Genomic DNA, 26,005 nt, shown 5'->3' on the forward strand with positions numbered 1-26,005 from the left:
TCTACTTCAGTTCCAAGAATGGTTGGTCATTCCTACCTATCAGCTCTCCCTGACCTTACCTCCAACAGGATACTACCTATGGCCTTAGAATAGCCAAAAAGTTACTGTCTTACTCTTTGGTAAGGCTGTTTAACAGAACATCACCAAAGTGGAATTTATTGTCTCACATTTCTGGAGGCTAAAAGTCTGAAATCAAGGGGTTGGCAAGATTGGTTCCTTCTGAGGGCTATAAGATAAAGGAGCTGTTCCAGGCATCTCTCTTTGGCTTGTAAATGGATGTCCTCATGTTTACATGGTGTTCTCTGTATCTATGTGTCTGTCTCCAAATTTCCCCTGTTCTTTAAGGACACCAATTATAATATGACATCATTTTAATTTAATTAAAATATCCCTGTAAAGACTTTCTCTCCAAATAAAGTCCCATTCTGAGGTAATGAGATTTAGGGCTTCAACACATGAGTTTTGAACGGGTGCAATTCAACCCATAACACCATTTATAGTAAAGTCCACTCAACTGTTCAGGGCACTAAGAATCTAGGCCTAAACATCTAAACCCAAAACAAAACCAGGTCAATCCTTTATTCCCTCTTCTTTTCTTGATAAATCTCCAGGTGGCAATTTGGACCTGCACCCTTTAAAAAGAGGTGTCCTCTGGTTCACAGATCAGGACCAGACACCCATAGAGAACTAACTGAGCACCAATAAATTCTCAAGGGTATGAATTACACATAAGGAAGAGTATAAGAAGGTGAGAGATTATTATAAAAAAAAAAAAACACTCAATTTCAAGCTTAGGTACACCTTCATGATAATTATAGCAATCATATATTTAATGACTAGTTACAATGGGCCTGGAATACATACATATTTAATCTTCAGTACCACTGCATGAGGTTGATACATTCAATTAAATCTGGTGTATAAGTAAAAAGCTTACTACAGACCCTGGTACATAGCATGTGTTTAATAACCAAGGCTTATACACATGCCTAATTAATAAATGAGAAAAATGGGCTTCAGAGACACCTAGAATTGTACTAATAGTGAAAGATGCAGCCTATATTGGAATCCAGGCTTGTCTCTCTCCACAACCTAAGATTGTATCTACTAAATTATGCCACAACCCATTCCTACCTTGTGTCACAGAAGCCCAAGGTTATATAAAACCCAAGACACCCATCCCCTCCTGAGTCACGGAAGCCTTTTATGGATGCCCCTATGTAATCTTTAGAGTTTGAGAATAACTGTTTTAAGATTCAACTAGGACTTCAGAAATGTGATCTGTGTGCTTCCTCTTTTCCCAGGACTCCTTCCCCACACGCACACTCAGAAAGTCCCAGAAACTTTTTATGAGCACCAGGAATGGTACCAGCTGTGTTTCAGGGACTAAGATGGCCAATGGCTTCCTGGTTCCCAGACCTAAGTGGCTGGATGGTGGAAGGAAGCTATCCCCTGGCTCAGAGAAGCCCAAGCAGCTATTTCCACTGAATCTATTTCACATATTCCAGCATTCAACAGTCCTGCGGGCTATAGACCCCAGCTCTGTACTTGATCCACATTCTTATTCACCTGAGTTCAAGAGCTCAGAGTCAGCATGGTCCTGGGGTCTGCAAAGTCAGCCTGTTTGGGGTTTCTTCAGGTTAAGAGGACTATCTCAACAGAGCTTCTTCAGTCAAGAAGATTGGAGTATAATGTAACCTGCCTCCACCACCATTGTCTCCTACCACTGTTGTTGTCAGTGGAGGGGATACTGTGGTCCAGCCAAGCAAAACAAGGAAGGTTTTCAGAGATGCATGCTCTTTAATTTGACATCACCTTGTGAATGTACCAGATCGCCCAAGAAACCAAAGTCAATTGATTGAGGTAGAGCCCTCTATTTGCTTAGTTTCTAAATCAGCTGTTCTCTTTCAACTTACCTTAGAATTATCATTTCCTTGCCTTAATTTCTACACCAGTATAATATTGAGGGTCCAAAAATATGCCAAGTGCTTTTGCATACACCACCTTATTTGATATAATAACTCTGAATCCATTCTGTCATTGGCCCCTTTTATAGACAAAGAAAATGATATTCAGAATTGTCCAATGGCTTTCCAAATCCCTCAGGTACAGAATCACAAATCAAGATGGGCATTTACAAGTGGGGATTTTTGTTGGTTTTTATTCTTTTTTATACTGTATTTATTTATTTGTCAAGAGAAAGAGCACAAGCAGGGGGAGCAGCAGGCAGAAGGAGAAGCAGGCTCCCCGCTGAGCAAGAAGCCCGATTTGGGACTCGATCCCAGGACCCTGGGTTCATGACATGAGCCAAAGGCAGACACTTAATCATCTGAACCACCCAGGTGTCCTTTTTGTTTCTTGTTCTGTTTTCTTTCCATTACAAATGATTGCATCTCTGATTCTCAACACTCCCCTTGAAATCTGGTGTCTTTGATGATATTATATAAATCTTACTTGATCAACTCCACTCGATTTTCAATCTTGCTTGGCATTTCCTACTCAATTTTCAAAAATACATTTCTTCAACAAATGCTTTTGGGATGCATGCTTGGTGTCATAATTTGAGCTGAGCGAGGACATAAAAATGGGGAAGCTAGACATGGCCTCTCCCTTCATGCAGCTTACAGCCTAGCATTACTGGCACAACCAGTGCCGAACTTGGCTGAAAATGCAAAAGGGGATATGATTCAACCACATTCAAACATAGGGAACAAAGAAAGGGCCTTTCGTAAAAGGAAGTCAGAATTTAATTCCTGAAAGTAACCATTAGGAAGAGTCCTGAGTACTTGGAGAAATGATTCAAGAAGCTAAAATGAACCATCTATAAAGGGAACATCTAGCTAGACTTCTAGATGTCTGCAAAAGTTGAGAAAGCTCATTAGGAGAACATTTTCACCAGGTGAAATTCTCTGACTGAGCCAGGCATAAGAGCTTCTGGAGTCTATGTTTTCTCAACAACTGTTCATAACAACCGTGCAAGCAGAGTCAGTCTGACTAATGCAACTAAATCACTGTCTGCACTGGGGCACAGGCCCCAGGCCATTAGTGTCTGGAGTCCTTGTCTATAGCCCATATCTCTGAATTTCACAGGGTTTCCATGTTCTCATTTGTAATATGGGGACTGTAATAACCTGTCAAAACTTGTTAGAAAGAATCTTTGAGAAAAATGTAGTCAAATACACTGTGAAAACTCGTCTTATATAATTCCTCCTGGAGCCTCTGTCTTAAGGTTTTCTCAAGCTCGAAAGAGCTACCATTTTTAGAGTATAAAAAAGTTTCTGCCATCTGGTTTGAAGAATGAAATTTGCCTTTGCAAGAGACTATCATTGTTGGAGGGAGGTCTTTAGCATTTTCAGTTTTGCAGTTGTTAGGTGAGCATTCATTCTTTGTTTGTTTTTGAGAGGAAGATTACTTGGGTGATTATCCAAGGATTTAACGGGATTCAGTTGCAGTTTGATCCAAAGGCTCAAGTAATAACATCCAGACTTGGTTTCTTTGCATCATTTAGCTCTGCCTCCTCCCTGGGTTACCCTCAGCCTCTAGCTGGTCTCCCTCCTGATACAAAATGTCTTCTGCAGCTCCAAGTCTCACATGACCAAATCCAGTGGTAGACAGAAAGCATTTCTTTCCACGAATTCCAGAAGATATCTGCTCAGAGCTCACTGGCTCAGATGAGATTGTGTGCCCTTCTCTGAAACAGTTGCAGAGGGCAGGGATGATTAGCTCATGCCCCTGACGCTAGAGATGCAGCCAACCATTCCCAACTACAAAACTGAGTGGTTGGAAATTTACCAAAAGAAGAGAGATTAAACACTAGACCACAAGTGATAGATGTCCACTTCGTTGGGGAAAGAGAGATTCCTACCCATGTCATTTTAATACAAGGTAGATTAAAATCAGCCAGGTAAAGGTGTGGGCAAAGGGCAAGAGGGCAAAGGTCAGGGAGTAGGTTGATTCTGAGAAGGATCCAGGAAGGTCCTGAGCTCTGGTCTTGATTCTGCTACCAGCACAGTGGGAGCTGGTCTCATTTCATCTTCAAGAGCCCTGGGTTCCAGCTGCTGCTGTCAATGATATGCACCAACATAGTTCTCCACAGAGGTTCCTTGCCTACCAAAAAACAAAACAAAATGAAACAAAACAAAACTTAAATTCTTTAGCCTCTCTAGTTCTAACCTTTAGGATTTTTGCTCTGGCCCCCACTGTTGACCTCCTCCTTTCTCTGCCCTCAGGTGCCCAGATACCCATGTGTCCCTTACACTGTGATGGCTCAGCTGATCTATCCTCTCTATCTCCTGCAACCAACCAGCCTGACATTAACTGCTTTGGTGATTAATGAACAAATTTCTCATATGGGATTGTTATTTGCATTTTGACAGAAGCCATCTAGAACTTGTGTTTTAACACAACAGATTTAATAGAGTAATGGAAATGTGAGTATTTTGCTTTTAATCCAGTGGGCCATGGGGGCCTTTCTGAAACCACCTGCGAACCTGGCTGCCTTCACATAAAATAATTAAAGAAAGAAATAATTAAGTAGAATAATTAAGGAAAACCAGACTTAGAGAAGCCAGCCTTTCAGACTTTAATACCTTTATAACACAGAGAACAACAAACATATTAAAGAATTTTTTTTGTATAAGCATTTGTAATTCCTCTTTGACATAAGAGCTCTGAGTTATTTCCCTGAAGCAAGCATGAGACATTGTGAATTATGAGACTCTGCTTCCAAAGTGGCACATTGTCTCATGTGACTCAGAGAGAAGAAGAAGGGGTTGCCCTATGGAAAACGCTCGTGTCTCTGGTCAACAGCCCTCAAGAACTGATGTCTCATCTGCCAGCAGCCATCTGAGTGAGCTTATAACAGGATCTTCCTCCAGGAGAGCCTTGAAATAAGACCACAGATCTGGCCAATGCCCATAAGACCCTGAGTCAGCTAAGCCGCATCTAGACTCTTGATCGGAGGAAAGAATAGGATAATAACTGCCTTTCCTTTAAGCCACTAAGTTTTGGGGTTATTTGTTATACAATAAGAGAAAACTCATATAATGACCAATCAAAGATGCTTTTCAGAATCCTACATTTTTTTTTTTTTTAAAAAAACCATTTCCTCCTCATCCTATATCTGTCCCTCACTCTACAAATCACTTCTAGGCCTTTGTTATTCTTTAAAAGTCAATGATTTTTCAGGCAATATCCTGGTCTAGAGAAAGTCAGAATTTGATCATTGCCATGAAATACGCTCCAAAACATTGTATAGGTATCCAAATCTCAGAAAGGTTTTTCCCCATTAAAAGTGTAGTCCCTGGGAAGTTGTGATAAAATACTTCTATATTTTAACATTTATATCTCTAACATATATGTTTTATATATTATACATAGAGCTCCCACAGGATTCTGTTTGCTGGCACCGCATTTCAGACAAACACACATTTCATATTAAGAAGCCTGGACTATTAAAAGAAGAACAAAGTCCATTCAAATGCCCTAAAACAGCTGGTGAGTGAAAGCTTATGAACCCCACTGCCTCCCAGGAGATCATTTGGGGTCATTAGCTGACATTTTTAACAAACTTTTCACCTATTCATCATGTTCTTCCATCAGCCCCAGCATGACCATCGCTGGTAAGTGGCTTCAGTTGGTGAAAAGCAGGGGGTCCAGCCCTTAGGAAGGGTCCCCATGGTGACTCTTAACTCTAAAAGGTCACAGCTGCAGCTAGAAGAGACACCATTGTCACCGGCAGGGACTCTATTAATATTCCATCAAAGTCCTCTAAGGCTTCTCTCTGTGTCTGACTCCCTCATTGGTTTGGTATTAGACATTAGACAGCTCACTTCAGCCTTCAAATTCCACTGGATTTTTAGTCCAATCAACTCTAAAACATTTTTTGTGTGTGTATCTCTCTGTTAGGGACAGGGGGAGTTGGGGGGAAGGGGGAGACACAAAAATGAGTCAAACACGAGGGTTGCTGCCTCAAGGTCAGAGACTGTACAGACCTGACTAAAGAGGTTCAGCTCTAGTTCAACAATGACCACAAAGCGGGGTCCTGCTCCTACTGGCGTAGGAAGCTGCGGCCCCGGAGCCTTCATTTCAGCTGCGTCTCCAGACATCCCGTGCTCAGGGCAGGTTACTGCCTCTCTCAGGCTTAGTTTCCTCATCTGTACAGGAAAGAAGTTGGGCTGGATCGGGGATGGTGGACTAGGTGGGATTCTAGGGTGGACTCCCAAGATTCCCTGTATAACCCACCCCCTCCCCCACAAGTGCAGGTGGGATCTATGTATGTGAGGGATCTCACTCCCATCAGTCTGTTAAGTTCTAAGGAAAAAGGGAAGGGATTTTTAAAGATGTCATTAAGGGGGGCGCCTGGGTGGCTCAGTGGGTTAAAGCCTCTGCCTTCGGCTCAGGTCATGATCCCAGGGTCCTGGGATCGAGCCCGGCATCGGGCTCTCTGCTCTGCAGGGAGCCTGCTTCCTCCTCTCTCTGCCTGACTCTCTGCCTACTTGTGATCTTTGTCTGTCGAATAAATACATAAAATCTCAAAAAAATATTAAGATGTCATTAAGGTCTCAAATTAGTTAATTGAAAGAGAGATTATCTGACTTAATCCACATTAAAGTCCTTAAAAAGGAGAACTGAGTCTTTCTTGAAAAGATATTCCTGTATATCCAGAACAGAGCTTTCCTGTAGTGATCAAGCCTGGGACACAGCCATGTGACAAGAATCTCAGTGAATCCTTTAGAGCTGACAGCCAGAAAAAAAGAAGAAGAAGAAGAAGAAGAAGAAGAAGAAGAAGAAGAAGAAGAGGAAGAAGAAGAAGAAGAAAATAAAACAAAGAACCAGGGACCCCAGTCCTACAACTGCAAAGAAGTGAATTTAGCCAACAACTAAACGAGCACGAAAGAGCATCTGAGCTCTAGAAAGGAACGCAGCCCAGTCGACCCTTGGATTGCAACTTTGTGGGACCTTGAGCAGAGGGCCCAGATAGGCCATGCCCAGATGTCTGACTCACAGAAACTGAGGGAAAAAATATATGTGTTGATAAGCTGCCAATTTTGCAGTAACTGTTACACAGTAAATGAAAAACAAGTATAGATTTTAAATGAGTTCCCTCTCACCTACTAATTCTAATGATTCATAATGTCTGCCTGAAGCACCATATTGAAAAGGGTTCAGGGACGCCTGGGTTGCTCAGTCAGTTAGGTGGCTGACTCTTGGTTTCAGCTCAGGTCATGATCTCAGGGTCCTGTGATCAAGCCCCACATCAGGCTCTGCACTGTGGGGAGTCTGCTTGAGATTCTCTCTTTTCCTCTCCCCTTGCCCTTCTCCTCTCTCTCTCTCTCTCAAATAAATAAATAAATATTTTTTTAAAAAAGAAAAGAATTCAAAATCTGCATCCTAGACGCTGCTAAAAAAGGGTCATAAATGATTAGTAATACCTACCATGGGTATTTATCAGTTAGGACTCCTCTGATTGTAAGCAACGGAAAATACCACATAAATTGACTTAAGGACACAAAAAAGAATTATTAGATCTGGCATTTCTTCAGCAAATACTTACTGAACCTACTGTGTGAAACCGTGTTCTAAACACTGGAGTTACAACAGAGACGAGTCCCTGACCTCACAGAGCCCACATTTTAGAAGCTCATGGGGTAGAGAGACTCAGGTTCTGGAAAAAAGATCCAACCCCTCAATGGCAAGACTATGGAGCAAGAGTATAGGCAAACATTCCTCAGACCACAGCAAAGGTGGAAGAGCCCATGTCTTTCCACCAAGTACCCATCAGTTTCTCACAAATGTAAGGCATCAGAGCAACAAGGATCTCAGATCCAGGGTGCCCTCTCTGATAATCATGTGATATCATGGGAAGAGCTAGAAAATCAGTCAGACAGGGATTCAGATCCTGTTTCTGCCACTAATTGTGAGATCACAGACACGATACCCTATTCTTTGGAGCCCAGGTCTCCTCATCTATAAAAACAAGGATAATGACACCCACCTCCAAGTGGGATAACAGCACTCATGGCAACACCCAACCGACACCTAATAATGAACAGAAATAACAAGGATTGAGCCTGCACTCTGGCATGGAACACACACTGGACTGGGAGCCACAGGTCCTACATGGTCTGTGGGCTGCTGTGGATGACAGTTAGGACTCTGGACTCTGCAGCCGGACTGCCTTGGTTAGAATCCCAGCTCTATCCTTTACTAACTGTGGGGGGGGCACTTGAATTTTACAAGTGACATGAACTTCAAAGTTACTTGAACATGCCATAGCTTAGTGTTTTTCTCTGTAAGATAATGGCGATAATAACAGTCCCTCATTTGTAAGACTGTTGTGAGAATTAAATGAGTTCAAGAGATGTGATACTCCAGAACCATGTCTGACATGTAGTTCACACTCAATAAACTTCAGTGATTATCATTATTATTCATTTATTCAACCCACATTTGTTGACAATAAAGTTTCCAAAAGCTATGTTAGGTAGCAGAATTGGGTGAATGTATATGTTGGTCTGCTCCATGGAGGATCTCAACACAAACAGATAAACAGATTTTTTTTTAAGACTTCATTTATTTATTTGAGGAGAGAGAAATGAGCAGGGGGGAAAGGGGGCAGAGAGAGAGGGAGGAGTTGATTCCCCACTGAGCCCCTGTTGAGGGGCTCAATCCCCTGACCGAGGTCAATCATGACCTGAGCCCAACGCTTAACTGACTGAGCCATCCAGGCACCCCTAGATTTTTTTAATTACAAAATGAAATCATAATTACAGCAACAAAAGAACTGAAATACCGTGGGAGCCAAGAAGAGGGCGCCTAACATTGGAAGAAGGAGGGAGTCCTCCCAGGTAAGTCATGCAAAAAAAGAAGACCCAAGAGAATCAGGGAGGGGGGCAAAGCAGTTGAAAAACCAAAGACAACCGTATCTTAGAAACATCAGGCTAGTGGAAAAAAATAAGACTTTAGAACAGTATACAATTTCTGTAAAATAAAGACTTGCATACAAAAAAATCAAAAATGCTCATGAAATACACTGAATGGGGAGTGGAGAGACGAGGTTCAAAAGCATGAATAAAATTTAGGGAAAACAAGATCATGAACACCCAGTGCTGATGATGGGGGGGGGGATGGGAGGGAGGGAAATTTGCTAGCGATGTATTACATTGGAAATTCTGGAAGGGTCATGTCACTGTTGGTAAAATAAGGCATCAGACTATTGATCTGAATTTTCAAAAGTAATTTTACAAGCAGGGTACACATGCACACACACATGCACAGACACGCTGAGGAGTTTAATGTGAAGAGGCACACAGACCCACCTGGAACAACAGGAAAGAGGTGGATCAAGCCTGTGCTGGCCTATCTGAGCCTCTAATGCAATTAGAAACAGGTACCCTTTCCCTTAGATAAACTCAGCAGTCACAGGGCCAACAAGCAGAGCACGGGCCGGATTTTGGCACCACAAATGCTCTCAACACCCTTGCGCTGGATACAAAGGCACAACCCGCACAAAATGAGGAAGCAAATGTGCAGGTGGTGCGAGCACTGCCACCTGGCAAGTCCAGGAGCACTGAGCCACAGAACAGGAAGGAAGGTTGCCAACCACAGTCTCTTGGATCAGTGCATTTCCTGTGCTTGGGAAAGACCATCTCTTCAAAATGAGATGACATCCCATTGTCTTCAAATGGAATGTCTACAGTGCTGCTCTAGAAATGTGCAAGTCAGCATACGACTCTTTAACTTCAAATTATTTTCCCTCGGGCCAAGACAATTTAACCCAAACAGTGCCTTTCTTTCTCTGGCCTAGGATCTTTATGGAGAAGTTATGTCTGCATTCTAAATTTTGACAAATGGCAAGATGTTACCATGTGGCAGAGGAAGAAGAGAGAGTAATAGATTATGGGACGGGGAGGGATTAAAGGAATAAGCAACCTGAAGTGGTAAAGGAAAAATCATAATCACATCTTTACTTGGTAAAAAGAATTAAAAATCCGAAAAGGAATTTTTCATCCATTTATATGCATAAGTTAATGGGATCTTCACAACAATCTTGTAGAACTGGTATTAAAATCATTAGTCGTGGTGGAAGAGGAAGAAGGGACATCACAAGGGGAGGGATGGGAGAGTTCACATCTTAAGGTAGGGAAGTGATGGCCAATTTTCTTACCAGGGGAGAAAACATTTTTAACTGTAGAAGGACATGGCAGGCAATCAGGCATCAGTAATAGGGTCATAGACTCTGCAGACAAATTCGTTTGGATTCCAGCCAGCTAGAGGGGATTTGGAAAGTCCATTAACCATTCTTCTAATCTTATTTCCTTATTTGAAAAAGGACATACAATGATACCTGCATCACAGTGTTATTATGAAGCATAAATGTTTACGAAGTGCTTAACAAAAAATACCTATCACATAGTAACTCTTCAGTAAATAGAAACTACTGTTCATTCACATATTCAAATAATATCACTAGGTGCTTCTTTGAGTCAGTCACTGATTCAAGCCCAGGATACAATGTTCAGCAAAAAACAGCATGGTAATTGTTCTCATGAAGCATATGGTCTTATGGAATACACAGGCAATAAAATAATCACCAAAATAGGTATTAACTGTGAATTATTCTAAGTCAAATGGTTTATCCTATTTATCCTACCACCTTTTCACTGTCTCTCATGTCTCATTTCCTTCCTCTCTTAGCTTAACTCACTCCTCATTGCAATCCTCTAGGAATACACCTTGACTCCTTTGTCCTTCTCTTGCTGTGTCATATTCTCTTGGTTAAAGCGTAGCTCTAATTCAGTCCAACCCACTGGCCTCTCTGCAGTGTTATCCATTCAACTAACCAAAATAAATCAATCAATAAATAAGTTGCCATGTTGGCTGGTCTCCCTTGATCCTATCGCCATGCCAAAGCCCTGGTTGTTACCTGGCGACCAAACCACATTCTGCAGTCCATCCACTGTCTTAGCCAGCCATTCCATCCCATCCCTCCTCTCCTCCAAACTCTAACACTGCTGCCTCATCCTACTCACACCTAGAGAATCTGGTTTTTGTTTTGTTTTGTTTTTTAAAGATTTTATTTATTTATTTGATAGAGATCACAAGTAGGCAGAGAGGCAGGCAGAGAGAGAGAGAGAGAGGAGGAAGCAGTCTCCCTGCAGAGCAGAAAGCCCAATGTGGGACTCGATCCCAGGACCCTGAGATCATGACCTGAGCCGAAGGCAGAGGCTTAACCCGCTGAGCCACCCAGGCACCCCGAGAATCTGGTTATTTCACGGAAAAAAATAAGAGGCACTTTCACGCTTTTCTTCCACCAAGTCTTACCTGCTTGCCGGTACTGTCCATATACTGTCCATATACTCCTACGATCCCTCCCAGGCTCATGTTCCTATTTAAAGCAAGACTGTCTATTTGCACACCAAATCCCATCTCTTTTTGCCTAGTCAAGAACATTGTTCTTTGCATTTTTCTCCTCCCTCACTTAACAAAAGGTAAGTATTATAACCACAGAGAAGACCATGTCTTATATCAGTTCACGGGATCACTGGGAAATGAACACCCATTCATGCAAATTGAAGTTGATATAACCCTCCCCTTTGGGGCACAAGTATCTAAAAATGTACTGTCCCTGTTGGCCTGGGAATTCTGTACTCAAACCAGTAGAATTTCCACATTTGCTGAGCACTAAACTGCATGAAAGCTACTCTATTCTGTTGAAAGATGGGTGTAAAGATAAAAATAATAGCATTTTTGAAGCTTATTATGTGTCGAATTAAGAGCTTCATAATCACTATATCTTTTAATCCTTAGAGCAACTCGGAAATGCTTCCATATTATGACTAAGATCAGGGTTAGCTAATCTGCCTAAGGTCCCAGACAAATAAATATCAAGCAGAAATTCCAACCCAAGTCCCTCTGACTCTATGCATCTTTAACTAGTGTGTCAGACCAGCTTCAGTTAAGAAGATTAAAAAGTTAAGAGGGGGTACGTTTCAGGCCCGCCCCTTGTTTCCAGAAGATGAGATTTTCAACAAAAAAAACAGAAAAGCATCTAAATCTGACTTTGTTTGTTTAATGCTGATCACAGTAATCATAGATGTTAGTTAGAGGAAAATTTATCCTCTATTGTATAAGACATGTAAATTGTGTTTGAATTATAAGTAAGGTTTTAAAGACTGATATGAGGCAACAGGAATTCCCAGGGAAGAGATTTTACAAAAAAAAAAAAAAAAAAAGACAAAATCTTGAATTGACTAAAGAAACAATTTCCAGGGGCACCTGGGTGGCTCAGTAGGTTAAGCGGCTGCTTTCAGTTCAGGTCCTGATCCCAAGGTCCTGGGATTGAGCCCCACATCAGGCTCCCTGCTCAGCAGAGAGCCTGCTTCTCCCTCTACCCTTGCCTGCCACTCTACCTGCTTGTGCTCTCTCTCTCTCTGTCAAATAAATAAATAAAATCTTAAAAAAAAAAAAAAAGAAACAATTTTCATCTATATAAGACTCTAAAGGTACATTAAGATCCCCACTCTCCAGAAGGGGTCAATAACTATACCCCAACAAGAGGCCCCTCACACTACACTCCCACACATGCCATCTGTTTGGAATTGTTGGAATTGTTAAAGGAATAAAGACAATGTCAGCCCCTAAAGTTCTCCATTTGCTTTGGCCTGAACACCTCCGTCTCATCTTCAGATCTGAACTTGCAGACAGATAATCAACGGGTTAACAACTTGCATCTAAAAGCTAAAAGCCCCTAGGAAAATTACAATCTATAAATCACACCTCACTCTGTATCGATTTACTCCCTTGGCTTCCTTCTAATCCAGCTGAGAGCTAGCAGCTGATGCACAGAGTATTGATGGGGAGGAAGGAGGGGGAAGGAAGAGGAAGAAGTAATTGTAGAAGCTAGAGTAGACCCCAAGGGGCGGGCCTGCATGAAGTCCTGAAGCTAAGCTCTTCATAAGAACTTGGACACAGGAAAGGGTCAGACCAACCATAGGAAGAAGGAGTCATTACAAGGACCTGAAACCCAATGCAAACTGGCCTAAGCAAATTAGGGAATTGATTGGATCATGTCTCCGGGCTAAATTGTGCAGTAGCTAAATGTGGAGGCTTTGTCACCACTTTGTCTGACTCCAGACCTCTGCTCAAATCCTTCTTCCCTGTAGGACTTCGGGCATGTTACTTAACTTCTCTGTGCCTCACCTCCCTCATCTGGGTGAGGGCATGATGATAAAAATCATGCCTACTTGATAGATGTGGGGACTGAGTAAGTCAACACGTGTGCTATGGGTTGAATTATGCCCTCCCAAAAGAGATACATTGAAGCACTAACCCTCGTGTCTCAGGATGTGACCTCATCCTCATGTAGAAACAGGATCTTTGCACATGTCATCAGTCAAGATGAGATCCTACTGCAATAGAGTAGACCCTTTATCCAATCTGACTGCTATCCTTACGGGGAGAGGGGGAGGTTGTAAAATACACGGGGAGACACAAGGGAGAGCACCAAGGGCTGTTGGAGGTCAACTGAAGCCCCTCAGCTGCCAACCAGTGGACACCTGGAGCTACCAGAACCTGTAAGAGGCAAGGAAGGGCTCTCTCCTGTAGGTTTCAGAAGTAGCATTAGTAGTCTGATTGGTCTGCCATAATAGACTGGGTAGCTAGAATGGCAGAATTTAATTTCTGACAGTTTGGAGGCTAGAAGTCCAGCAAGGTCCAAAAGGGTCAGTTTCTGGTGAGAGTTTTCCCCTGGCTTGCAGAAGGCCAACCTCTCGCTATGTCCTCACGTGGCAGAAAGGGAGCTAGAGAGCTCTCTTGTGTCTCTTCTCATAATATGGACCCTAATGCTATCAAATCAAGGCCCAACCCAATGATCTCACTGAACTAACTATAATGACTTCCTCCCAAACCCCATCTCCAAATACAGCCACAATGGGGGTTAACAGTTCAACATATAAATTGGCGACAACACCTTGAATCTGAACCTTTACCCTCCAGAGCTAGGGAATCAACACATGCCTGTGGTTTTAAACTGCCCAGTTCATAGTCCTTTGTGCTGGCAGCCTACAGAAATGGTTAGAACATGTGAAATGCTCGCACCAGTGCTAGTACATAGTATTTAAGACATGTTAGGTGTTAATGTTACAACTCAGGCTCTGTTCACTCCAGCTCCTCAAACAGCGTCATCAGGATTTCTCAGCTTTGCTTTCCTCCGCACCGGCTTATCCTCAGGGGCTTTCAGGTTGATCCACCCTCCTGGCGGTCCCTGGAAACCCCACCCAGCCTTCTGGACCATGAGGCTAGCAATCCTGGCAAAGAGACACATCTCTTTCTCAGTGGTTGTGGCGGAAGTCCCGGGGCCGAATCTCATTGGCCTGGATGAAGTCACACGCCCATCCCTGAACCAGTCCAAGATAGCCAGAGGGTATGCTGTCTGGACCAGACAGACCCACCCTGCAGCCGGGAGTGGAGGCAACTCCACTCGAACCACATGGACTCCGAGTGGGGATAATGGTTTGGAAATGAAAGATGGAAAAATCAGGCCGCCAGTGCCAGAAGGTACCAGAATGTGGAGGAGGCACAGACAACAGATGGGCATTGTGTGGGATTTCGGCAAACTGAAGTTTATAAACATCCCTGAAGTTTTCATTGGGTTTATGATACTATACTAGTGAGAATTCCTGGCGATAAACAACAAAAGCCAGGATTAAGTAAACTTACACAGAGAATGAATTTTCTGGAGTTTGCAATTTTCTGGAGTTAGAAAGCTGTGAGGAGGCCTGCAGAATCAGGCTTGGGCAGTGGTGAGGACTGTTAATCTTGGCCAAGGTCTTGCCTGGGTTCTCCCAGTCAGAGGACAAGGAATAGGGATTTCTTCATTCCTCATCCGGCTTCTGTGCAGGAGGCGGGACCCTTGCACCCACCTATTTAGGATTCCTGCCATCAACCCAAACAAGCAGAGTGTCTGGATGTTGAACTGAGAAAGGGGAAGATTCACTATAGGCTTTTTTTTTTTTTTTTTTTTAGATTCCTTTGTTATATTGTTTTTTATTCTTTTCGTTTGTTTGTTTGTTTTTATAAATTAAATTTTTTATTTATTTTCAGTGTAACAGTATTCATTGTTTTTTCACCACACCCAGTGCTCCATGCAATCCGTGCCCTCCCTAATACCCACCACCTGGTTCCCCCACCCTCCCACCCCCGCCCCTTCAAAACCCTCAGGTTGTTTTTCAGAGTCCATAGTCTCTCATGGTTCACCTCCCCTTCCAATTTCCCTCAACTCCCTTCTCCTCTCCATCTACCCTTGTCCTCTATATTATTTGTTATGCTCCACCAATAAGTGAAACCATATGATACTTGACTTTCTCTGTTTGACTTATTTCACTCAGCATAATCTCTATAGTTTTCTCCCTAATGACAGCAAGGAAGTGGTCATGAATCAAACAAGGCCTGTGGGTCTTCCAGAACCCGCGATCCGGATGGGGACAGACTCCTTCAGAACGAACCCACCCTGGAGTCCCAGGGCGACACCAGGCCCACAGAGTGAGATACTGTGAGGAAACCAGAGGAACTGGCAGCAAAACAACAAGGCAGATTTTTTTTTTTTTTTTTTCTAAACAAGGCTGATTTTGACAGGAGCAGAAAAGCAGGAGCCGGGGTAGAGAAAGAATCCTGGAAGAAGCAACGGCATGAGTCAAGACCTGGAGAAAAGTAAAATCAGGCAAATCAAACAGGGAAGACTTCTCTGAATTCAGGAAATTTGTTTTCTCAGCAACATCTCTGTGCCTCAAAGACTATCTTTAAAAACAGCTGTTACCCAACAACTACTTAGGGCTTGAAATAAAGGAAAACATTCCCACGCCAATTCTGCACTCAAAATAGAAGCTGAAGAGACACAGAAATACCCAGGCCACTATGACAGCCTGAGTCGAAAGCATTGTTAATATCTACAGCACAGCTGGGGAAGCAGGATGAAGTAGCTGAGATTACTGGAGACTGTTTAGGGCTAAAGCCATCCAAAAATGTTCACATTTCTTTCAGTTTGATATGCTTTAATTCAAAAGCATCACATCATATGATATTTCTGAGAAGAATTCCAGACAAAAGGAACTATCTCTCACCACAAACCTTTATATTCTAGTAATTAGGGATGGAAATGCATTATTTAGTTTATCATACAAAAGTATAACTTTAATTAGAAGAATCATATGTTCAGTGGTTAGCAAGCATAGCCGGATTACTGCAGTTGGATTAACAAAACAGAACATAATTCTTCAAGCCAGTCTCTTCCCAATGAAATGTATGCCTTACTTGTTTTTGTCCTAGCACTGGCAGTCAGAGTAGATCTGTTCATAGCTCATCTCTTTATGTATAACATTATGCAACACATCTTTAATTCCTCAATTCTTCACATTCTGCCATTAGAATGGCAGACAGACTTCATGATAAAGAATAAGAATAATGTAACTGAGGGGCATCTTGGTGGTTCAGTGGGTTAAGTGCCTGACTCTTGATCTCAGCTCAGGTCTTGATCTCAGGGTCATGAGTTCAAGCCCCATGTTGGGCTCCACCTGGGTGTGGAGCCTACTTAAAAAGAAAAGAAGAAGAATATAAATGATATTTATTTCAGCATTTGTCAGACTTGGCCTATGGACAATGTGCAATATAAGCCCTTGGGTTGCTTTACTGAAAGCAAGTTTCTGGGTCCCACCCACAGGTTGCTAAATTAGAAATTCTGGAGCCGGGCCGGGTGATTCTTACAGCCATAGAATTTGAGAACCACTGGCTGCCTGAATGGTTACGATGTGCTAGGTACTGTGCCTAGTCCTTACTTGAGTTATCTTCTTTACAACAACCCGAAGGAGAGATAAGTTATCCCCTATATATGAAGAAATTGAGGCTTTACAACATTGACTAGTGATGGAGAACTTGAACCCTTGTTAATCTCCTGAAAGTCAGACGCTTTTTCCATGATATCCTGGGTATCTCTGGTTTAGACCACTCAACTCTCATTGTAAAATCAGGCTTCCTATCCATCACGATTTATGAGGATGGAAAATCTGTTGATTATGTGAAAAAAAAAAATCTTCGCAGACTCACTCCATTTAGGCAAAGACATATTTGGCAAAGCTTTTTGCAGACAGTTTCCTTTGTTTCTTCCTATTTCTGTTTGCAAAAATCAAGGCAGGGATTACTGGTGCCAGAAAATGCACATGGGATATCAAACAATTCTGCTGATGGTTTAAGAGGAAAATGACATAATTAGAAGCCACCCAGAAAATCATTTCTATTGGTTTGTTTCTTTTCCAACTCAGGGCTGTCCATTAATTAATTCATTCATTCAATATTTATTGTGGGTCTATTATATAACAGTTATTATTCTAGGCATGAGGCATATAATAATGAATGAAAGAGACAAAAGTTACTGCTCTCATGAAATTTACATCCTAGTGAGATCTTATCTCTGCTTGGCTCCAGTGACCCTGTATGCCTATGAAAAATAGAAATTCACCACTCAGAGATATTCTCCAGGTAGTTTCTATTTTTTCACATAATTCCCAGAAGAACCTTATAATACAGAGTAAAATACAAAGCTGTGGAGTGTGGTTTCTTCACAAAGTGATAACACCCTTTAAGGAACATTTCTGAAATGCGCAGTTATATTTTTGACTGCCACAAAGATCAAAGGCCCATTTAATAAGCAGTAGACAATGATGAAAATGGTTTGCACCTAGGGGCCAGTCCTATCCAAAGGAAAAAAAATGTCTACACCCTCTACAGTGTCTTGATGGACATTTGTGCATTGAAAAAAGACCTTTGTAATTTTGTGAGTTTGAAATCTACTCCACTTTACAAATAAACACTGCATTTTGCAAGGTTATACTATAAATCAACTCACCTAGGAATTCAAAACTGAGGGAAGAGTGTCATTTATTTTGTTGGAACTTTATCAAGAATGATTCACCTTGTCAGAAAACTTATGACTGATGGAAATGCCAGTCCTGATATTTGGATCACTAAAATATTTGTGATGATTCTACATACATGTATAACCACTTCACCAAATGTTGCAGGATTTACATATCAAAATTCACACTATTTCAGATTAAATCCTGTAATTATTACCATGTAATAGTTATATTGTGAGCTACTTTTCTTTTATATCACTTCTATAATTATAATTATTTTATATACATATGCACACATATGTCTGTAGGTAGGTTTATTAACTACAAATTTCATTTAGGACTATAAGGGAAGCATTTAAAATGTTTGTTATAAAGTGGAAGTTTTTCAATATGATAAATTCAATTTTAATTTCAATATTCAAATAGTTCAATTGAGAACTATTATTACAAATAATATCAAGGTGGGATAAGTGTCTTTTTAAGCATTGCACATGGCTAGTTCTAAAACTATTCTCCATGGAGAATAATGTCAAGTCCCAGGCTTTTAGACCCAAAAGACTTACAATGACATCACTTATTTTGTTACCTGACATAACCAGATGGATTAATTTACTGGTCTACACTCTGAAATTTCTCTCTGATTCTCAATGTGTTTCTCTCCCTGGGACATATGATAAATGTGCCAAAGACTTCTTCACAGTAACTGAGGAGAGAGGTTGCTCTGTGATTGTGGAGGGAAATTGTCTAGGAGACCAAAATTTTACCTTAAGGTTTTGGGCTGGGCATGAGAATTAAATTGACAGGAGACAGAGTGATAGAAGAAAAGCATACAAATGTATTTAACATAAATATTACATGACATGGGAGCCCTCACAAGGAAATGAAGACCCTGAGAAGTGACAAAACCTAAATATTTGTATACAAAGTTGAACAAAAAAAAAAAAAAGGCAACTGTAGAAGAGTAACTAATATATATGGGGAAGGCTAAAGGATGATAAGAAGTATTTTAAAGAGAAGACCGAAGAGCAATTTCAAAACTTGCATTTGGGTGCACGTGCCCCTTTGGATCATTACATTTGTATCTCTAGAGTAAATACCCAGTAGTGAGACTGCTGGGTCATAGGGTACTTCTATTTTCAACTTTTTGAGGAAACTCCATGCTGCTTTCCAGAGTGGTTGCACGAGCTTGCATTCCCACCAACAGTGTAGGAGGGTTCCCCTCTCTCCGCATCCTCGCCAGCATCTGTCATTTCTTGACTTGTTAATTTTAGTCATTCTGACTGGTGTGAGGTGGTATCTCATTGTAGTTTTGATTTGTATTTCCCTGATGCCAAGGGATGTGGAGCACTTTTTCATGTGTCTCTTGGCCATCTGGATGTCTTCTTTGCAGAAATGTCTGTTCACAGATGAATGGATAAAGAAAATGTGAGATATAGATATATCTATGATGGAATACTATGCAGCCATCAAAAGAAATGATGTCTTGCCATATGCAATGATGTGGATGGAACTAGAGGGTATTATGCTGAGAGAAATAAGTCAATCAGAGAAATAAGTCAATTATCATATGATCTCCCTGACATGAGGAATTTGAGAGGCAGAGTGAGGGGGAGTTGGAGGGTAGGGAAGGAAAAAATGAAACAAGATGGGATCGGGAGGGAGACAAACCATAAGAGACTCTTAATCTCACAAAACAAACTGAGGGTGGGGGAGGTAGGGATAGGGTGGTTGGGTTATGGACATTGGAGAGGGTATGAGCTATGGTGAGTGCTGTGAAGTGTGTAAGTCTGATGATTCACAGACCTGTACCCCCAGAGCAAATACTACATTATATGTTAATAAAAATAATAATTTAATTTAAAAAATAACAGGAAAAAAAACTTACTACAAGATTACCGTAATTAAGACATTGAGGTACTGGCATAAAGATGGACATAAAGATCAGTGGAATAGAATGGAGAACCCAAAACTAAATCCTTACACTTATGGTTTTGGTAGGTAGGGTTATGTCTCCCAAAAATGTTCATGTTCTAATCCCTGGAATCCAGGAACATGTTTGAACACATGGGAACTGGAAATTGAGGTTGCTAATCACCTGACTTTAAAATAGAGTGTCCTGGCTGGCTCAGTCAGTAGAGCATGCAACTCTTGATCTCAGGGTTATGAGTTCGAACCCCACATCAGGAGCAGAGTTTACTTCAAAATGAAATAGAATAAAGTCACTTATAAAATAAATTGTCCTGATGATCGCCCCACTACTGCCATGTCTGCTGTTTATCATTTGACCTTACAAATGACAGTTCTTCACATTTCTATAATCATTTTTTTAAAAATGTTTACTGCCTATTGGCTGTGATGTTTATAGTGTTGTACATTAAACATACCCTCATTTTTTTCTTTTCTTTTTGTATGAAATTTTTAGTTTCTTTTTTATGGTAACTATGAAGTGATGATAGATTTAAATGACTTTTTTTTTTATTTTATATATTTTTTCACTACAGCCACATCTCCACCCCCCCAAAAAAAGAGATAAAATACAAAAAACAAAAACAAACAAACAAAAAAGATGGTAATGTATAAGTTTCTGTATGTATAATGTCATGCTCTATTCATGAGAGCAGCTGATCACAAATTGTTTCATGAATCAAGGTGTGGAAATGGTTGCATATTGATTGATTTAGGCAGTGTTTACCAGTAGAGACAAAAAAGAAAAAAAATGTAACTAAAAATAAAAAAACAACTTCAGAGATTTTTCAGCGATTAGGATCCACATTTGCATTTCAAGATAATGTAGTTTTTAAAAAAGAGAAAAAAGAAACCTTTGACATAAATTCCTCCTTTTCCTTTGACTTAATGAATATGACTTATTCAGCATAACATCATGATATGTTACACATGTTAAGTAAAATGTACATTAAATCGTGTTATAATTAATTAATTTAAAAAATAGATTGTCCTGGATTATCACCTAGACTGAATATAACCACAAGAGTCCTTCAAAGTGAAAAGAGAAGCAAAAGAGTTGAAGCCAAAAGGAAGATGTGACCATACAGATACAATGGTGCTGACTTTGAAGATGGAGAAGAAGGACCACGAACCAAGGAATGTGGGCAACCTCTAGAAGCTGGAAGAGGCAAAAAAATGGATCCTACCTTAATGTCTCCAGAAAGGAACACAGCCCTGCCAACATCTTGATTTCAATGCAGTTGGACCCATGTTGGACTTCTTTCTAATCTACAAAACTGTAAGATAATATATTTGTGTTGTTTAAAGCCATTACATGTGAAGTATTTTGTGACAAGGACAATAGGAAACAAACAATGGTGACCTGATTTTTGGCAAGGATGCCAAGAGAATTCAGTGGGGGGAAATAGTCTTTTCAACAAATGCTGTTGGAACTAGATATTAACACTCAAAAGAATGAAGCTGGACCCCCACTTCACACCATATACAAAAATTAATTCAAAATGGATCACTAACCCACATGTAAGAACTAAAACAAAAACACTTGGATAAAACCGAGCAAATTGTTGTGAACTTGGGTTAGGCAATGGTTTCTTAAATAAGATATCAAGAGCAAGTGAGAAGTAAAAAGATAAAATGAACCTTATCAAATTTAAAAGTTCATGCATGTCAAAGGATATCATCAAGAAAGTAAAAAAATAACAGAGAATGAGAAAATATATTTGCATATAATAAATTTTATAAAAGACTTGTATCCAGAATATGTAAGAAGTATTATAATTCAACAATGAAAAGACAAAAGAAACTAATAAAAAGATGAGCAAAAGATTTTAATACATATTTCTCCAAAGAAGATAGTTAATAAGCAGTTGAAAAGACACTTAATATCATTAATTATTAAGAAAATGTAAGTCAAGGGGAACCTGGTAGCTTAGTCAATTGAACAACTGACTTCTAATTTTGGCTTAGGTCATGATCTCAGACGTATAGGATCAAGGCCCCCCATCCAGCTCTGTGCTCAGCAGGAAGTCTGCTTGAGATTCTCTCTGTCACTCTTTCTCTGCCCCTCCCTACCCCCTCAAATTAATAAATAAATAAATCTTTTTTAAAAAGAAAATATAAATCAAAACTACAATATTGTACCACTTCACACCCAATAGGACTGCTAAAATCAAAAAGATAATAACTTGTATCAGGATGAGGAACTATTGGATCCCACATGCCTTACTGATATGATTGAAAAATGTCATGATTCATTTGGAAAACAGTTCGGTAATTTCCCAGAATGTTAAATATAGATGCACCATATGACTTAACAATTCTACTCCTGGATATCTACTCAAGACCGATGAAAGCATTTGTCTTTACAAAACTTGTATAAGGATGCCCATGGCAGCATCGTTCATAATTGCCAAAAAATAGAAACAATAAAACATATATCCATTGATGAATAGGTAAACGAAATATGGTGTATCCATACAAAGGGATACTATTTGGAAATAAAAACAAAGTAATGATACATGCTACAACATTAATGAAAAAAAATATGCTAAAAAGGCGTATTTGCAGGTGGTATACTCTGCCATCTTTCAAATGTCACCACCTTCTAAACTACAGGGACTTTCCCATCTCTCATGGGCTTTGAGCAACTTGTCCATGTATTGCTGGGAAATAAGAAAAGACTGTTTCCTCTCACTGTCTAAGTTTAATTAGTTCCTCTCCCAGTTCATTTTCACCCCACCATCCAGTTTTCTTTTCCTAATATCTCTAACATTAACTGAAAATATTTCCACATGTATTTGTTTATTTATTATGTAAGACTCTAAATAAAGTCCTCATAGATTAGGAGTCAGCCCTATTGTCCTCACTGCTGTATTCCAATGCCAAGAAGGCACCTGGAGCTCAAGAAATATTTTTCTTGAAAAATAAGCAAGCAACCAAGAGCACTCAAGCTTTCCTTTATTAAATACATTTCATTGAAGTGAATATGTTAATGCTCCCATCACCTGCCCTAGTCAGGCAAAATTCCTGCTCTGATCTCACTTGCCCTAACAGCTTATAGTCTTAACTGTATCTCACAGGCTTATCACAGAGATTGCATTCCTATAGTATGGGTTGAGGGAATTAAACTTTTCACTCTTTCATTTGCAGGTGAGGTCTTCTTAAACCATGGAGAGAAGCAATCATACAGTAACTGAGTTCATCCTAGTGGGCTTCACAACAGACCCGGTGATGCAGTTGGTCCTGTTCGTGGTATTCCTTGGCGTGTACTCTGTGACCGTGGTAGGAAATGCCACCCTCATGGTGTTGATCTGTAATGACTCCCGGCTGCACACAGCAATGTATTTCTTCATTGGGAATCTCTCCTTTCTGGATCTCTGGTATTCCTCTGTCTACACCCCAAAGATTTTGGTGACCTGCATCTCTGAAGACAAAAGCATCTCCTTTGCTGGCTGCCTAGCTCAGTTCTTCTTCTCTGCTGGGTTGGCATATAGTGAGTGTTACCTGTTGGCCGCCATGGCTTATGACCGCTACGAAGCCATTTCCAACCCCCTGCTTTATGCTCAGGCCATGTCAAGGAGATTGTGCATCTGTTTGGTTATATATTCCTATACTGGAGGTTTTGTCAATGCAATAATACTCACCAGCAATACATTCACCTTGGATTTTTGTGGTGATAATGTCATTGATGACTTTTTCTGTGATGTCCCACCACTGGTGAATTTGGCATGTGATGTGAAAGAGAGCTACCAGGCCGTGCTGTACTTCCTCCTGGCCTCCAACGTCACCGCCCCCACACTGCTCATCCTCGCCTCCTACCTGTTCATCATCGCTGCCATCTTGAGGATCCGCTCCACCCAGGGCCGTTACAAGGCCTTCTCCACCTGCTCCTCCCACCTGGTCTCAGTCACCTTGTACTATGGCTCTATTCTCTACATCTACTCTCGCCCAAGTTCCAGCTATTCCCTTGAGAGGGATAAAATGGTATCAACATTTTATACTGTGCTGTTCCCCATGTTGAACCCCATGATCTACAGTCTGAGGAATAAGGATGTGAAAGAAGCTTTAAAAAAACTTGTCTGGTTCACACAATCGGAAATCTGAGTTGACCTGTATTTCTCACATCAGTGCTCAGGGAGAATGGGCTGCTTCAGAAGAGGCATGGGAAACTGGCTTTTTATAAACAGCACATCTTTTTTTCTAGTCAAAGAAATCCAGTGAAAAAAGTTTTATTTATATTAGTTTGACTTGCTCTAGTGATCAAATTATAACCTATATTATAAAATACTGGTTCAATTGAATATTAACATAGTTTTAAAAAGCAGCCTCAGGGCTTAATGCAAAATGGAAGTATACATATTGCTTCTAAGATCCTAAAAGATTCAATTTTCCTTTGCTGTCTCCTTAAGATCGACCTATTTTTTTTTTCCCTACATACTGAGCTTTAAGAGACTGTGAGGAAATTCCTTCTCATCCAGCACTTACAGAACTTCTGTAATAGAAGAATTTTTTTTTAAATGTTGGGGAGCCTAGATGGCTCGGTCAGTTAAGCATCTGACTCTTAGTTTCAACTCAGGTCATGATCTCAGGGTTACGGGATCCAGCACCAAGGTGGGTTTTGTTCTCAGCAGGAAGTCTGCTCGAGATTCTCTCCTTCTTCCCTCCGCCCCCGTCCCTGCAATTTCTCTCTCTCTTTCTTCATATATATCTCTCTCTCAAATAAAATAACTAAAAATCTTTATAAAAATAATTTTAAATTGTTAAGAGTATTGTGATGAAAAGAGAAGGCATTGAGGTGTTATTTGATGAATGCAGAGGAAAAGAAAGATCAGAAGTGTCAGAGCTAACAGAAATTTTGAAGTGACTCCACCTATTTGTTGTAAAATTTCAATTTAAATGCATCTTATAAGGTGCCTGAATGGCTCAGTTGGTCCAAGTTCTGCCTTCGGCTCAGGTCATGATCTTAGGGTCCTGAGATTGAGTCCTACATCAGGATCCTTGCTCCACAGAAATTCTGCTTCTCCCTCTGCCCCTCCTCCCACTTGTTTGTTCAATCTCTCTCTCTCTCTCTCTCAAAAATAAATAAAATCTTGAAAAATAAATACATTTATTTATTTATTTATTTATTTATTTAATGGCCATGCCTGTTAGAGTAATAGCTATAGTCTTTCAATAATAAAATATTAACTGATAAGGCACAAGGTACTCAATTTGTCACATGTAACTAATAATCCTGAATTTTCACTGTGGTTGTAAGGAGTATTCAAAAAAAAACATCAATTAAATCTGTCAGGTACTGAATATTGAGCTGTAAGTTTCTTTACGCTTAAAATCCTCTGGTGAGAGAAAAAAAAAAGAAGAAGTATTGAGTCTAAAATAGAGTGGAATTCTGTTAGTCAACTTATTGGTTATGGCTTATTCCATTTGGTCTTGATCCTTTCCTTCACAGAGAATATGTGGTGTTACGAAGTGAAAAGAGTGTAACGCAGAATACGTGCTCTATTCTCTGTGGAGAGATCACTCTTCAGAGGTGATATACAATTTCAAAGACACATATCTCTTCATGGATGTGGAAAGATATTTTGGCTGTTTGTTTATTTGCTCATTCTAAAGAACTCTTAAACATATTGATGTAGAAAACTCAAGGTTTACAAAGATATTTTCTGTATACTCAATTAGAGCTTTATGATGAAGTATGGAGAGAATGCCTTACTAAAAATAAATATTTATAAAATCCTGAGTAAATTTACAGCAGTTTAACCATTCTAGATCCTCTCCCCACACAATAAAATTTGCTTCCCAAGGTTCAAAGACAAACTGCATGCACAAAAACTGCCCAGTTCCTTTTCTCTTTCCAAGATGCCCCAAAGATAATCAAGGGAATAAGTTTTATGTAAATCTATCACTACAAAAGAGTAAAATACAATATTGTAAAGCATCAAATAACCCAAAATTAATTGGTTTAAAATAGTTTAATCACAAAATAGTGATGAACGAAGAGTGGTTTCTTCAATGTGTCACTGCTTTAAGTATGACTTGAATTTACTTGAAAATTACAATGATTATCAACATACATATATGCTAATAATTTGGAAAATTATGCAATAAGAACATTCCACAAAATATAACCT

The 26,005-nt window shown here is 40.2% G+C and overlaps 1 protein-coding gene across 1 annotated transcript; it reads left to right on the forward strand.

Annotated features, from left to right (window-relative positions):
• Positions 1-23,042: 23,042 nt before the first annotated feature.
• LOC308351120 (olfactory receptor 9G19-like) lies at positions 23,043-23,978 on the forward strand (the record flags this gene model as incomplete). Its single annotated transcript, XM_080816599.1, has 1 exon — positions 23,043-23,978. The coding sequence occupies one exon, from the start codon at positions 23,043-23,045 to the stop codon at positions 23,976-23,978; it is 936 nt and encodes a 311-aa protein (XP_080672725.1).
• Between the last annotated feature and the right edge of the window lie 2,027 nt (positions 23,979-26,005).

This window comes from Martes martes (assembly GCF_963455335.1).
Source record: "Martes martes genome assembly, chromosome: 10".
Lineage (NCBI taxonomy): Eukaryota > Metazoa > Chordata > Mammalia > Carnivora > Mustelidae > Martes > Martes martes.